Source organism: Mchenga conophoros, linkage group LG12, assembly GCF_057382185.1.
Source record: "Mchenga conophoros isolate Kocher_MC1m ecotype Shallow Benthic linkage group LG12, M_conophoros_male_GT1.1, whole genome shotgun sequence".
In the NCBI taxonomy this organism is placed as follows: domain Eukaryota; kingdom Metazoa; phylum Chordata; class Actinopteri; order Cichliformes; family Cichlidae; genus Mchenga; species Mchenga conophoros.
Genome location: NC_140537.1, coordinates 669,322 through 685,594, shown reverse-complemented (window position 1 = coordinate 685,594; position 16,273 = coordinate 669,322). Strand labels below are relative to the sequence as shown.

Sequence of the window (16,273 nt, the reverse complement as noted above, 5' to 3'; positions counted from 1 at the left end):
TCTGAGCCCATCACTGAAAACAATGAGCATGCTGGACTTAGCAGTGAACAAAAGGAAACAAGAGCCTGGCTGATCTTTAGGATATAGTTCTAGGAACTGTGGATCCCTCTGCTGCCTGCGGTTCTGTTGCACTAACGAACATTTGAGGAAGATTTATGGCTTTTGCAGTGAAGGCTCCAAGAACTTAGCTTTTCTCTTATCTGGTTATGTATTCTGAGTTTGACTACAATGACCATCTCTTGTTTGACGTAACAAAAAATGCAATTGACAGTTATTGTTAAAAAATAACGCGTTTTTTTTCTTGGTTTGGCTTTTAAGAGGTGAAATGTATCATTTGAAAGTCTGTTTTTTTTATACCTGTTTAAGCTTTTTGATCTTAGCGCTGGCATGTCATTTAATAAAACCTAAACCTGTTTGAACTGTTCCATCTTACAGCCTCCACGCCGGCCCGACTCCTCAGATGACCGCTACGTTATGACCAAGCATGCAGCCATCTACCCCTCAGAAGATGAGCTTCAGTCCATCCAGAAAATTGTGTCAATTACAGAACGTGCTCTCAAACTGGTGTCTGACATAATTACAGACCAGGACAAGACCAAAGAAGAAGACAAAGAGAAGAAAGAACCAGCAAAAGACAGGTCTGTGGGTGGATGACAATCTTTAGTTTTAGTAGTAGAACAGTCTTTGATGAAGCCCCTAACCCACCGAGACAGTTTCAAGGTCGGTCAGGAGCCAGTGCCGAAGTTCAGATCATTTCTGTTTGGCAGATCCAATAGCCCTTTACCACTGGTACGTACTCAGCCTGGCTCTTTTAGGGTGTGCGGTTAGGTTGTAGTAACCTTGAGGTTAGAGGTCAAGTTGAAATGTGTGATAAGCTGAGCACACAGTGATGCAGGGTTTTGATATTCATACTGTGGGTGCATCTACTAGGTGGCCATTGCCACTATTTTTAGTACCTTCTCCTACTTAGTACCTACTTCCAGCTGCGTTGCTATAACAACCCAAGGCACATTGAGGTGGTGCTGTTCACATGTATGTAGTGCTGCAGAGCTGTGCCCCCGTCTTGTCCCACATGTGTGCGCTGGGTCGGAGATGCTCTGAATCTCACTGTACGTGTGTGTAGTGACAATAAAAAGGCAAAACAACTGACACAGTGCAGTCGGTGCTCCTGGGGAAGGAGGGGGTGTAAGATTATGCTGAGAACCACTTACTCCAAGGTTTGACTCTCGTGTCCAAAGAAAAACTGATGTAGTGACATGGCTCTCCTGAGGCAGGAAAACTCGCTGACTTAGGGGGATTTCAAGTCTAATAGTTGCTGTTGTGCTTTGCTCATTTCCCAGAGCCCTGAAGGGAGTGATGAGGGTTGGTGTCCTGGCCAAAGGCTTGCTGCTCCGTGGGGACAAGAATGTCAATCTCGTCTTGCTCTGCTCTGAGAAGCCCACCAAGAGCCTCCTCACCTCCATCGTGGAGCACCTCCCCAAACAGCTAACAGTAATATCTTCACCATGTCACCCCACACTTGTTCTTTAGTGGCAGCTTTGACAGACACCCCACTTAGATCACCCGCCTCAGTTCGGACACAAGGCATACAAACTGCTGTTTTTATGAAGACCAACTTCTTTCTTCAGATTGCCTAAATATTTACTTGTGAATATGCCTCAGAGTAATCTGTTAGATGAGAGTATTGATACGGCAGCCTGTCATGTGACCTGTTGTGTACTTGCACCAGTTCCAGTATTTTTGTGCCCCACAGGAGACTTCCTGAGGGGTCCTCATGAACTGAATGAGGGTATAAACTGGAGGGGTTCAGCAGCTTTCAGGGATGAAGAAGCTCTGATTTGCTTGCTGTATATTACAGAGTTACCGTACGCACACACAGACTGGGGCTGCGATGCAGAGTAACCTCACCGCTATGAAGCTGGTTTACCTTCTTAACCATCACAGGGTTTAACTGTACATATGGAAGTGTCCACTGAGCTGACTACGTACGCCCCTCAAGTTATTTCTTTTGGAAATGAATTGATTTTCACTTTTTAAAAAATGTTCTCCTCCAGATGGTAACATCAGAGAAATATGAAGTCAAAGGGTCTGTCCAGGAAGCAGCCATCATTCTGACGTCCTGTACCGAGCCAAAGATGCAAGTGACAATCACGCTGACTTCACCCGTCATCAGAGAGGAAAATGGCCGGGATGGAGGTTGGAAACCCAAGACAGCCTTTCGCTTTCTTTTTTTGATATTTATCTCTCTGTAAAATCAGTTTCAGTATGTTGGTTGACGCTCTGAAGAGCACTGTCCTGCTGGCACACGGTGGTTTTGCCGTTGTAGTGGTCTAGTCAATGTTCCTTATTTGATTCAGCTGAAAGAGCTCATTAACATGAGAGATCATTTCTTACCTTTACTGTGTTGTGCACAGTGTGAACTGCCTTTATGTAAACAGCAAATTATAGTTTTTAAAACCTAAATGAAACCTCAGATTTCTATAATCTGCTTTATGAGACGTCCAACCTAAAGATTGTCTGAGTCTTGTAATTGCGTGGTTCTCATTACTACTTTGTTTTGTTGTAAAGAAAATGAAAAGGGTATGTGCCAGCAGTATTGCTCTCGTGCTTTTGCTCTGTAATTCTTACCTCTCAGATGCTATCGTTATCCTTTAAACAAAGCATGATCAGTGTTTGCATTGTGTTAAGTCTAGTTATTCCCAGGTGAGATTCTGTTTTGTTTCCTGTGTTTCAGGGGATTGTTTCCATTTTGTTGTTGGGAGACATACATTACTTTTTTTCCAAATTTCCATCAAGCTATGCGACAAAAGACAATTCCTGTACGCGTCTAAGTGATAAATGAACAGACGTAGGAGACACGACATGTCTTAAAGTTTAATCTGAACTAGTTGTGCACAGGTGGGAATTTTGCGTTGCTTTTGTAATCAAGATTTGGCCGAGTTGGAGAAATTTGGTTGTGATTTTGTCACAGGAAACAAATGTTCCTTTTGTGTACTGAACACTTCACCATGCTGACGTCCCCTGTTCTAAAGTGCTCCCCTGAGTTGATTCGTGTCGTCTTTTTACATAAACTGCACTCAAAATTGGGCTCAAAGCAGCTCATGTTTAGCTAAAAGCAAACACCTTTAACCTCAGACATTATGAAAAAGGAGTACAAACGATTTGAAGATGGTCAGCTATTCTACTGAATCAGTAACTGTGATGATTGTTCTGAGGATTATTCTTAGGGGAGTATTAATAAAAGTTCAGGAAAGGAGACTATGGCAGAGGAATCTGTGGTTGCACCTGAATATGGCTTCTGGTATATAATGATTGTTGGGGTCTTATTCCAAACTACTGATGTTAGGTTTTTGCATGCATGATATCCTAACCCTTTTGTTTTCTTGTACTTCTCCTCTTCAGCAACCATTGCTTCCTCTTTTTATATATATATTTTTTTATCTATATCTATATATATCTATATATAGATATATATATCTGATGTAATATACAACTTGAGCACAGAGTTAAATTTTTCCTCCCCCTCACTTTCTTTCGACACTAGTACATCGTCTCCTATGAAAGGGTTGGTAGGGCCTGAGAGCTTCGGAAGGATTTTTGACCAAGGTTTTCTCACATCCCAAAAACTTTGCCACACCTACTGTTGCTGTGCCACTTTTTTTATCAGGTCACTTGCTATTTGCCCGTTCTTCCTAATTGTAACACAGTTCATCATTAGCTGTCGAATCCCTTGATTCTCAGTGCTTGAACAAGAAACATCTACAAAACGTCCATATTAATTTACCAGTTGCCAACAAACACAATTACCTGATAAAACAGTTTTGGCTTCAAACATTTGTGACCAAACACTCAGTGTAGCTATGGTATTGGTCTGTTCGTCTTAGGTGAGTCTGTAAACATAATGACCTAACATGCTGTACACTGTCTGCAAACAAAACTTTGACATTAGTGTTTTGCTGTGTTTTTCAAATGTCAGTGATCTCTTTGAAATTCTGAAAAAGCAAGTGTAGGTTGTTACGGAAAGAGAAGCTGGTATGTGTGGCAATGTGTTTGTTCTCTGCCAGCCTCGCTGACCTGGTCAAACACCCATTCCTCATCACCATTTTGACACTTGGAATTCATTTTTAGATGTAACCTCGGGTATGGTGAAAGACCCAGTGGACGTCTTGGACAGGCAAAAATGCCTTGACGCTCTGGCTGTTCTGCGCCACGCTAAGTGGTTCCAGGTTCGGAACATCATTTTACTTTCTTCTTGTAGCCTTATGAGATGCATTATTTCAGTATATTCATTTGTTTGGTTTTTTTGGGTTATAATTAAACTATTTATAGCAAAAAAACACACACACACACACACACATATATTCAAGGATGTCATCTGTGCCAACAAAAATCTGGTCAAAGTATGTTGTATGTAGAGATGATAACCCAAGTTCATTTGAATCTCTCACAAAAAAAACCTCCTAGCAAAGAATTGGCATCCTTGTATCCCCAATCCAATTTAGACTGACATATAGTGACATGTGATTCCATAAGGCTGCACAGTAACCAGCACAAGGTTGTACCATCCAGAAGTGCTTTCATGTTCAATGTTTGTATTGTTTTATTCTATATATTTTGTACAATGAGGATTGAGAGAAAAAGGAACATCTGTATATTTTGCTTTGATTTTGCTACCAGGCAAAACACAGGCAAAGTAAAACAGATTTCCTTGCCTCTTTCAGTCCTTATATTCTCCTCTCAGGTGGACTCTTGTACTTTAAGTCCCTGTTTGTGAGATACCTGGACAAATCTGGGGTCAGGGTTTAGAAGATGGCAAGAAAAGTCCTCATTTCTTGTGCATCTTGCAAACTGTGACTTCCCTTACTAACTGCGAGGTCCAAGACTACTGGGAATGGCAGCTGATTGCAAACAGTTATGGCTTATATGCAAATCGAACCATACTCAAGCTTCCATTATGCACAGTAGTATTTGGAGCCTCTACAATGAAACTGATTAACGTGTTTGGTCCATCTCTTATCACGCTGGGTCACTCCATAAACCTAACTTTATTGCATCAAAGGCTAGAGCCAATGGTCTTCAGTCCTGCGTGATCATCATCCGAATCCTGCGAGACCTCTGCCAGCGAGTTCCCACGTGGTCAGCATTCCCCGGATGGGTAAGTGCCATTAACATTAGACCTCAACCGCAGTGCGTTTTGACACTTTGCGGTTTTTATAATGGAATTGTAAAATTCAGAGAAATTTCTATGGTGGTCTTGACTATCCTTCAGATGCCCCCCCAGGCACCTCATTGTGTGGGTTAATATGCTGAATGAAGTCTGTTTAGTGCTGGAGGAAATGGTTCATTTGTTGCTTTGCCTTCATGTGCATTGAATTGATATTACAGTCACAGAAAGTGTTGTGGTTGTTTTGATAAATCAGATTCTCAAAGACTAAAATGAAATAAAAATAGAAATGAAATTTCCTTAATTTTCCATTTCTGATTATAGAAGAATGTTCTCATGAAAAATAAAAATGCAGGGACGAAGTTACCCTGCCCAGGATGGGTATACAGAGGCCCCACTACAGAGTCCCGTTCACAGCTGGTGGGCAAAGAGAAGACAACAGTCCACCCTCCTGTGGCCTTACCACCTCCAGTAGATGCCATAAGGGTGAAGTGACAATCAAGGGTAGAGGCTGTGGCATTCCAGTTCCCGGCTGCTGGGACTGGCTATAGAGATCGAAAATGTGACGTCATTTCCGGAGTAAAACCGCAAAGGATTGTAGGTACAAGTGGCTACTGCGCACAAGACAACAGTCACACAGAGATAAACAGAGACGCAAAGAATGGCAAGAAGCTGCTGTATTATTAACTGCCATAGCCGGTCGCATGACAGCCGCTGGAAGCTGACGGGTAAAGCGATCGGTTTTTATCGGATTCCTTCGTGGAAGAAAAATTGTTCAAGTCATGTTTCCGAAGTCACGAAGAGGCGACGGAGGGCCTGGATTGTGGGGCAAGTCCCGAAACACACGGTGGTACAAGAAATCCCTTTCACTGGAAAGAACAGTGACTGTCGCTGCCCCCTCTCTCTTCTAGTACTGCGGAGCAAAGAGACAGACAGGACGGCCGGGGACGTCGCTGGGTTTTCTTTGCCCCGTTCTGATTTTAGTGGGGCGACCATGGTTCAGGAGGGTGGGAAGCTCATCTTGTAACCGGAAGGTTGCCGGTTTGATCCCCAGCTCTGTCTGTCTTGGTCATCGTGTCCTTGTGTCCTTGTGCAAGACACTTCACCTACTGCCTACTGGTGTTGACCAGGGCAGCTGTGGCTACAACTATAGCTTGCCTCCACCAGTGTGTGAATGTGAGAGTGAATGAATAGTGGAATTGTAAAGCGCTTTGAGGGTCTTGAAAAGCGCTATATAAATGCAATCCATTATTATTATTATTATTATTATTATTATTATTATTATTATTATCATTATTATTATTATTATTATTATTATTATTATTATTGCTGTGGCTGATGCCACTGGACTTTTAGTGTTGTTTTTATGTTTTTACTGTGTGTTCTCCCTGGCCAGAGGTGTTTTTAACTGTTTTAAATCTTTTATGTGAAATAAATTATATTTTGGTAATCAAGTTTTATATTGTTCTATTGCCTTGGCTACTCCACTGCTCTGTCTGTTTTTTGAAGGGTTGCCCTTTACTTAGAATAAAACCTGGTGTCCACCTACATATCGGGCTACTCGGCACATGTCAGTGTCCTGTACCCATCCGCCGGTAAACTGGAGCTGGGCTTGTTGCAGGAATCTGAAGTTACCAAACCCTTCATGAGTGTATGCACTCACACTTAGGACCATATAATTATAAATATGAGCACGATGAAAGCTGGGCAGCACGCTAACGTCTTTAGTCCGCTCTGTGTGCTTATATGGGTCTAACCCTTTCAACCCTTTGATTTTTTTTTTCCCTCGTACCTTTTTTATTTATTTTTTTAATTTTTTGGCCTCTTGTCTGCCGTGCTCTCCTTTGTTTTGTACATAACTGTTTTTGGAGCAAATAAAATGCAAGTAGGGATTAAAACAGCAGAATTAATGATTACCCCTTGCTGGAAGTGCTAGCGCTTGATGCAGTGTTTTAATTTTGCTGCCACTCGTACCTGCAAGGCAACGCGTGAAAGTCACGTGGTCTGTCGATCTCTGAATGTCACCTCTTTGGTTGGGAAGGAGCCTGAACTGATGTGTGAGGCTAAAGAGACACTCTGGGATCTGATCCAGTCTCGAGTTGTCCTTGGTTAGAGGCTGTGGGCAGGGGTGGGTATTCTTGTACCCCTCTGGCTGGCTACCTGTATGTTGGGATATTGGGACTCTATTGTTTCCATTGACCTTTGTGTCAGGGAACAAGTCCTGACTTATCGTTTGTAGTTATGCACTGAAAAACAGTTCCCAGTACTCATTCTGCTTCAGCCGTTTCTGCTGGTACTGACTTGGTTTTTAGGGTTTCCCATTAGGTCGTAGTACCTGGTACCAGGTAATTTTTTTTTATTTTTAGTCTCTATTCGGCTGGTGTACTAAGCGATCGAAGTTCATTCAATGTACAACATTGTTGTGTTGTGTGAGTCACATACTAATGTCATGGGGCTTTCCACTGTTTTGCTGTAATGACCTCACACACATTAGTTGGTACTCGATTGTAATGGAAAACGATCAAAGCCGAGTAGAGTCTAGCCGTGTTGAGCCGAGTGCATGCTAGTGGAGAGCGGCGTTTAGAGCCACTGGGTGCAGTGCTGGCGGGTAACCATTTCTCAGCGCTAATGTCCTGCTGAGAGACTTCGACCCTCATGTGGCCAACGACGGTGAGACCTAAGGGGGCATGACTGGAAGAAATGGCCTGCCTGATCTGCGCCTGAATGGTGCTTGGTATGGACATGTCATTAGCACACAAGTCCAATAACAGAATACCATGTTTGAACATAAGGGTGTTCATAAGTGCACGCAGCACTGGGACACCCTAGGTCACGGGTTGATTTTGTAATTTGTGCACTAAATGTGGATGGAGTGCTACTGAGCTCAGGACGTAATCCGGCAGTGGAAGGGCTACTTCAAGGATCTCGTCAGGCCCACTAACAAGCCTTTTGTAGATGAAACTGAGTCCAGGGATGAGGGGGAATGATCCGTCCAGTACCGGTGGCCCTGGGGTATATCGGATCGTATTGGTGAGGAGCATCAGCTTTTCATTTTTGTTGTGGAATGCTGGACCAGCTCATTGTCCCCCTGAGGACATTTGAAATGACTTGGGAGTTTGTCCTTAATTCTTAAGGACATGACTTTAAGGTCAGGTTTATCGGCTGTTGGTACTTGTCCAGTATCTTCAGATTTTTTATTTTTTTTGTCAGGCCACACTGTGCACCCTGGAGAAATCTGCCAAAAACTTACAGATGTTAAAGCTGTGAGAATTCCTGCTCTAAACGTCTTGGTGCATGCTCAGTCCATAAACACAGAAGAGCCATCAGGCCAGGACTCTGCAGTCTATTCACACCTACAGGCCAGTGGACACTCTTTCAATGATGAGGATGTATCATCCTGGACAGGTAGGAACGCTGGTTTGAGCGCCGAGTCAAGGAGGCCATTTACGTGAAAAGGGAAAGACCATCTCTGAATCGAGGAGGGGGCCTAAGGGTACATCTGTCACCATCTTACAATGCTGTGATTGTAGCCATTCCCCAACTCTATGTGAATGGGACTCATGGCCATTGATCAGTGGTTGTTGATCAATGGTCATCATGGTTTGCATATTGATGATCACTAAACTGAGATCCCAGCCCATTGTTCCTTCAGTGGGCTTGTGAGGTCAGTGTCCTGTTTATAAGGTGAGACTGAAGAAGTCACCTGATGATGATGATGAAACGTTTCTCCCACTGAAAACATCTGGATGAGCAGAATCAGCTGTTTGGGATACTGCTCAAAGCCATTTCAAACCTTCCACTGAAAGTCTGGCTCCTGACTGTTGAACTGTGTAAATGCTGAACTCAGCAGCTACAGCACTAACAAAGTCAGAAACCTTTCTAAAGCTTTGCTGGTATATTTGAAATATTTAAAGGTAGTGTAAAATATTAGGTATCTTAATTAATAAAAGTGGTGTGAGAAAAGCCACGATGCTGTTCCCAACCATCTCTAACATCTTCTGTTCCTCTGTGTGCTCTGTTCAGGCCATGGAGCTACTGGTCGAGAAGGCCATCAGTAGCGCGTCTGCCCCTCTGAGCCCCGGTGATGCACTGAGACGTGTCTTTGAATGCATCTCCTCTGGGATTTTACTCCCAGGTAAGGTGGTTTGGCTTTCTTTTGCATTGTTAGTTTTGTACTTGAAGAAAATTGATTCCATTTCTGTTCTTAAATCAAAACTAAATGGCAGAACGGTGGGCCAGTTCTGCTTCTGTTCTTGGCTTTTGAGTTATTAAAGTTTTGTATTCTCCAGATTTTATTTCTTTTCAATTTTCTTTTTGTTTTGGGGTTATCTTCATTTCCCCTCATTTAAATTATATTTTTCATTAGTTGCAGTCATGTTAAATGTTCTAATATAGGTGGTATTTGTCAGGGAAACATGTAAGAAATGTCTAATAGTAGCAAAATGTCTTTCAGCTAACTTCACAGTGAGTTTTCTGGGTTTAAGCTCTTTCACAGGAGGAACTGAAACCATTGTTCTGATCAAAGCTACAATTTCCCAATTTAAATAAGGCTATTTCACCACTCCCATTGTGTGACTGTGGTGAATGCATTCATTATGAATCAAACTTCCTTCCCTTTGTTCTGATCTGGGATCTGATTGCTTCAGTCAGGGAAGCTGAAGGGCTTCAGTAAAATATCACCAACAAAAATCAACCCCTGTAGCTCTTCGGTGTCCACAGGTCAGAGGTGCTGAGAACGTGAAATACTGAGGGAGCACTGAATTGTGAACATTTTCAGGACTGATTTTATAACCATGCAGAAGTATTGGGTGTGTTTCTGTACCCACGTCCTTTATTGCTCCTAATTCAGCTAGGTTTCTTTTAGCCGTTAACATTTGTTTACCTCGTGTGCTCTCCCGACACTTGGATCGCGTTTCAGCGCAGGCAAATTCAAATGCTCCAAAGGAACACTTTTAAGAGCACACCAGATGCAGATGTCTGGGCATGAAGCTGTGTGCACCCATGGCTGTAGATCAGGAGGCCGATCCAAATAGCCTTGGGGGAGATAGCAAGCCCCAGTTTTTCTGTGATGCATCCTTTGGAGCCGGGGTGTGAATGTTAGAAAACAATTAGCATAGGAAAATGCCCGGATGAATGGAGCAAGTTATTTGTGGTGAGTTTTTGCAGCAAGTGAAATCGTTCACTGGCAATCAGGATAAGATGGTCCGAGTTTGTAGAGTAGATTTGCTTCTGTTTGCTAATGTTTATAGGACCACCTTGTGTCTTCCTTTTATATTTTATTTTCCCTTGCTGTAAGAGCTCTAAGAGCAGTAAAGGCTGCACTTGGTGTAAACGCATCTAATGCTTTATGCAAGAAGATATAAAGAACCAGATCTGTGACAATCAAAGGGTTTGATGGGTGGTTTTATATTCACATTAGAAATCGTAACGTATACTCAAACCTCCAACATCTGGCCTATTGGCTGGTTGGTGTGTTGATCAGTAGGATTTGAATACCTCCTAATGAAGTGTGTTTTTCCCACTAGGTGGACCAGGACTGGTAGATCCCTGTGAAAAGAAGCCCGTGGATACCCTGGCGACTTTGGGAGAGCAGCAGAGAGAGGACATTACCTCAAGTGCCCAAGTAAAAAAATCTATATCTCTGTAAACATGCAGCCACGTTTAGCATTTGAAAATTTTTAAGATGAGTTGCTGCTGCTTTTGTTTGATTTTTAAGATTGTGGTTACATGATCGTAAAGCATTTCTCCTTCAAAGATCTGTTAGATTCAGCACCTGGCAATCTGATTGTTGTGTTTGACATCATTAGCATTAGAGATAAGATCAGATGACCTTTATTAGTCCCACAGGTGGGAAATTTCTTTCGTTACAGCGAAAGTGCAAAGTTATGTAGCAGAAATTAGAAAACACTGGAATGGAATAAAATAAAAATAAATTACTATATACAGTAGAATAAAATAGAATACAAATGCTATATACAACTGAGTAAAAAAATACAAAAGTACAACTTTGTCAGAAAAAGAGTATTACACTTAGTATTATTGCACATGTATGGATGTGTGTGTTTGATCAGTTGAAGTCTTTGTTATGGAGTCTGACAGCAGTGGGGAGGAAAGACCTGTGAAATCTCTCCGTCCCACACCGTGGGTGCCGCAGTCTCCCACTGAAGGAGCTGCTCAGTGCTGTCACAGTCTGCTGCATGGGGTGGGAGATGTTGTCCAACAGGGATGACAGCTTAGCCGCCGTTCTCCTGTCACTCCCCACCTCCACTGGGTCCAGAGGGCAGAACAGAGCTGGCCCTGCGGATCAGCCTGTTCAGTCTCTTCCTGTCCCCAGCAGACCACACCGTAAAAGATGGCTGAGGCCACCACAGATTCATAGAAGGTCTTCAGGAGTGGGCCCTCCACCCCAAACGACCTGAGTCTCCGCAGCAGGTACAGCCTGCTCTGCCCTTTCCTGTAGAGGGCGTCTGAGTTATGAGTCCAGTCCAGTCTATTGTTCAGATGAACACCAAGGTACCTGTAGCTGTCCACAGCCTCGATGTCCATACCTTGGATGTTCAGTGGTTGCAGTGGAGGATGTTTGTGCCGGTGGAAGTCTACCACCAGCTCCTTGGTTTCACTGGTGTTGATCTGGAGGTAGTTCAGCTGGCACCAGTCCACAAAGCCTTGGGTCAGTTCTCTGTACTCCCTGTCGTCCCCATCAGTGATGAGGCCGACTATTGCAGAGTCATCAGAGAACTTCTGCAGGAAGCACTGGGTGGAATTGTGGGAGAAGTCTGCAGTGTAGATGGTGAAGAGGAACGGAGCCAGAACCGTTCCCTGTGGGGCCCCCGTACTGCAGACGACCCTGTCCGACACACAGCCCTGAGTCCTCACATACTGTGGTCGGTCGGTGAGGTAGTCCAGGATCCATGTAGTGAGGTGATGGTCCAGGACCGTGGGAAGAATAGTGTTGAAGGCACTGGAGAAATCAAAGAACATGATTCTCACAGTGCTTCCAGCGGTCTCCAGGTGAGCGAGGGAACGATGTAGGAGGTGAATGACGGCATCATCCGCTCCAATGCCAGGCTGGTAGGCAAACTGAAGTGGGTCCAGTGATGAGCTTATTAGGCGCCGAAGCTGAGCCAGGACCAACCACTCCAGGGTCTTCATCAGGTGGGATGTCAGAGCCACCGGCCTGTAGCTGTTGAGGTCCTTGGGGCGTGAAGTCTTTGGCACTGGTGTAACACAGGAGGTTTTCCAGATCTGTCGGACTCTCCCCAGCCTCAGGCTCAGGTTGAAGATGCGCTCCATCACCCCACACAGTTGGTCCGCGCAGGACCTGACGACCCTCAACCTGATGCCATCTGGGCCCGCTGCCTTCTTGGCTAGCCCTAACCCTTTACAAATTAAATAGAGTAAACAATAAATAAAATATATAAAATAAAATATACAGAGTGAGACATGTGCAAAACAGTGGCATTACTGTACAGTGTGGAGTGCATAATGTTAAAGTTCCAGTAGTGAAGCTGAGGTGTCTATGACGTGTTCAGCAGTCTGATGGCCTGATGGAAGAAGCTGTCTCTCAGTCTGCTGGTACGGGACCGGATGCTGCAGAACCTCCTTCCTGATGAAAGTAGTCTGAACAGTTTATGGCTGGGGTGACTGGAGTCCTTGATGATCCTACCCGCTTTCCTCAGGCAGCGCTTCCTGTAGATGTCTTGGAGGGAGGGAAGCTCACCTCCAATTATCCGTTCAGAGCACCGCACTACTCTCTGGAGAGCTTTGCAGTTGTAGGCGGTGCTGTTGCCATACCAGGTGGTGATGCATCCAGTGAGGATGCTCTCAATGGCACAGTGATAGAAGGTCCTGAGGATGCGGGGGCTCATGCCGAATCTTTTCAGTCTCCTGAGAAAGAAGAGGCGCTGCTGCGCCTTCTTCACTGTTTTGTTTGTGTGTACTGACCACGTAAGATCCTCAGCCAGATGTACACCAAGGAACCGGAAGCTGCTCACTCTCTCCACAGCAGCGCCGTTGATGGTGATGGGGGTGTGTACTTCTCTGCACCTCCGGAAGTCCACTATCAACTCCTTTGTCTTTGCGACGTTGAGGGTGGGATGGTTGTCTTGACACCAGTGGGTCAGGGCGCTGACCTCCTCCCTGTAAGCCGTCTCATCACCGTTGGTGATAAGACCCACCACTGTAGTGTCGTCCGCAAACTTCACAATGATGTTGGAGCTGTTAGTGGCTGTGCAGTCGTAGGTGTAGAGTGAGTACAGGAGAGGGCTCAGTACACACCCCTGTGGAGCACCAGTGTTCAGTGTGACGGGGGATGAAGTGATGCTGCCCAGTCTGACCACCTGGCGTCTGTCAGACAGGAAGCTAAGGATCCAGCTGCAGAGGGAGCTGCTCAGTCCTAGATCCTGCAGTTTCCTGTCCAGCTTCGAGGGAACGATGGTATTGAATGCTGAGCTGTAATCTACAAACAGCATCCTCACATACGTGTCTCTCTTCTCCAGGTGTGACAGGGCAGTGTGTAGTGTCAGGGCTATGGCATCATCAGTGGACCTGTTGTGGCGGTATGCAAACTGTAGAGGGTCCAGTGAGTCGGGTAGTGCAGAGCAGATGAAGTCCCTGACCAGCTTCTCGAAGCATTTGCTTACGATGGGGGTCAGGGCTACAGGTCGCCAGTCGTTCAATGAGGAGATGGTGGAGGATTTGGGTACAGGGACGATGGTGGCCATTTTGAAGCAGGCTGGGACTACAGACAGAGAGAGGGAAAGGTTGAAGATGTGCGTGAACACTCCAGCCAGCTGAGCCGCGCATGACCTGAGGACGCGGCCGGGAATCCCGTCCGGACCAGTAGCTTTGCGCGCGTTCACCTTCCTGAAGCACTTCCGCACATCCTCCTCAGACACAGTGTGCGCACTGACGTCATCCGCGGTGCGCACACTGTCCGGTCTCATGGTGTTCGCTGTGTCGAATCTAGCGTAGAATACGTTTAGATCCTCACACAGAGAGGCCGTGGTCTGCGGTGTGCTGGTTTTCCCTCTAAAGTCTGTGATCGTGTTTAGTCCCTGCCACATACTCCGAGGGTTGTCAAACTGTTGCTCCACCCTGTCCCTGTACTCACGTTTGGCTGCTTTGATCGTCTTCCGGAGTTGGTAATGTGCGTGTTTGTAGTCCGATGTGTTCGCGGAGGCAAAGGCGGTGCTCCGTGCCGCCAGTGCCGCGCGAACATCTCCGTTAAGTGAACCCCATGATGATACTGCTAGCGTACTCTGTACCGTACTCCAGCGTGGATGTCACTTTAAATCCACCTGCAGCATTCCCGGCCTTGCTTCCCTTCCTCCTGGTGCCCCAGTGGAATCACTGGCTTTGCCCTTCTGTCAGGTTTTTGCCAAGTAGTTGATCAGGTCACAGAAAGAGTAAATAACCCCCCCAAACGTGCACATCCGAGACTGTTGAAAGGTTTGCTTCTGCTCTTTGACTCACATGTTCTCCAACTTTGTGTGTTTAGTTTGCTCTTAGGCTGCTGGCGTTCCGTCAGATTCATAAAGTTTTGGGAATGGACCCTCTACCGCAGATGAACCCTCGCTTCAGCATCCGCAACAGCCGGAAGCGTCGCCGTGACAACAGCGATGGCACAGACAGCTTCGAGGGCGAAGGCAAAAAAGACAAGAAAGATTACGACAGTTTCTAAGCTTGCGTTATGAATTGAATCTACATACCAGCTGTACTAAAATGTCGTATGCTCGTCTCCTGTGTACTGGCTTCTTTGTTTTTAAGCTCCAGGTGTACCAGCCTAACTACAGCCTGACTTTGTATGACACACACGTGTATTGTTATTAGTTGTAGATTTCTTACCGTGAGGGCTGAGGACTCTGTGCTAGATGGACGTTTTTACCTGACGTGCTTCTTACAAGAATGAATACAGCAGAGCTTGTGTCACTGCTCCCCACCTGTGTGTTTAAAGTGGAGCCGGACTGAACTGTAATGTGGGTCAGAAGGAAGCGTGAGGAGAAATATCAATGCCTTCATTCATCTGTACAGTTGCATTCAGAGCTGGTCTGTGTTTTTGTTGTTATTGTGAACCTTTTATTTGGCCAACAGATATGTCAAAGTTCCTGTATCCCTGTGCTTAATGCAAGTGCTGTTTGATGCTGTGGTCTTGTTACGTTTCAATGCTAATCTACACTTCAGATGAAGACCTATGGGATGCAGCAGACTATGAAGAATATTTCAGTGTTGAGATACCTTTGTTAGTAGTGACATTGTAAGCCCAGGTATGTAGTTTTGTCTATTCATTTGCATATATAATAAGTATTTGTGTAATCTATAGATGTAAAAAGACAAGTTTTGATTTGTGGAAAAAGTGGCTACGTTGACACTGCCGACTGTTCTGGCTTTTAAATTAGTTTTCTTGTGTAATGGGGATTGTATTGGCTTGCTTGCCTCATACCTTGGTTAGGTGCTAAATCAGTTCTGTCCTGAGGAAAAGGAATAAAGATTATTACTGACTGAGAGATGTCTGTCCTGCCCTGAATGCTCTCTGTGCTCTGCTCGCACGTCCAGCACAGTAAATGCATTTCCACCTGTTTCTCCGGAGCACATTTTTCCTCATGATGGCAAGTAAGTACCCTGCTGTCCCTACATTTACTCACTGACTGACCCGTTCAGCTGCTTGGTAAGGAAAGTATGTGGGCCAATCCCATGGCAGTAACTCGGCATCGATCAGAATCTGAGGAACTTTATTGATCCCAGAGGGAAGTTTGCTGCTATAACAACTCAACAAGCACTTTCATAAAATGAGTGCAGAAACAGAGATGATGATAGAGAAATACTAACATAAATATAGAGTTACAAATCTAAAGGACGTGTGCAAATATGTTGTGTACAAAAGTGACTGCATGGAGGTGTGAGTAATTTATAGTCAGGATGATCTGAAGCTCAAACTGAGCATGAGAATAGAGCGAGGGGAACTGTAGTGTGCTGGTTAGTGCTGTTGTGTATGAGTGTAATTACAAACCACCTGTATGCAGGGTTAAGTGTTTTTCTATCTTTGACTTTTCTGGGTCACAAAGGGAAGGAGAATGAACACGCGTGTAACGAATGTTCTTAAAACGTGGT

General features: G+C 44.8%; 1 protein-coding gene across 2 annotated transcripts in view; it reads left to right on the top strand.

The window, feature by feature from the left end:
- zfr (zinc finger RNA binding protein) overlaps positions 1 to 15,669 on the top strand; it is a 41,796-nt gene extending 26,127 nt beyond the window's left edge. The window contains exons 13-20 of one of the 2 annotated variants that reach the window (XM_085293212.1): positions 436 to 638; positions 1,341 to 1,491; positions 2,055 to 2,196; positions 4,129 to 4,226; positions 5,060 to 5,155; positions 9,188 to 9,299; positions 10,690 to 10,787; positions 14,664 to 15,669. In XM_085293212.1, coding sequence (XP_085149338.1) covers positions 436 to 638; positions 1,341 to 1,491; positions 2,055 to 2,196; positions 4,129 to 4,226; positions 5,060 to 5,155; positions 9,188 to 9,299; positions 10,690 to 10,787; positions 14,664 to 14,846 — 1,083 coding nt within the window. In that variant the 3' untranslated portion in view covers positions 14,847 to 15,669. Of the gene's footprint in view, positions 1 to 435; positions 639 to 1,340; positions 1,492 to 2,054; positions 2,197 to 4,128; positions 4,227 to 5,059; positions 5,156 to 9,187; positions 9,300 to 10,689; positions 10,788 to 14,663 lie in introns of those variants that run through there. The other variant, XR_014894565.1, reaches the window with a different exon arrangement.
- Positions 15,670 to 16,273: the final 604 nt, after the last annotated feature.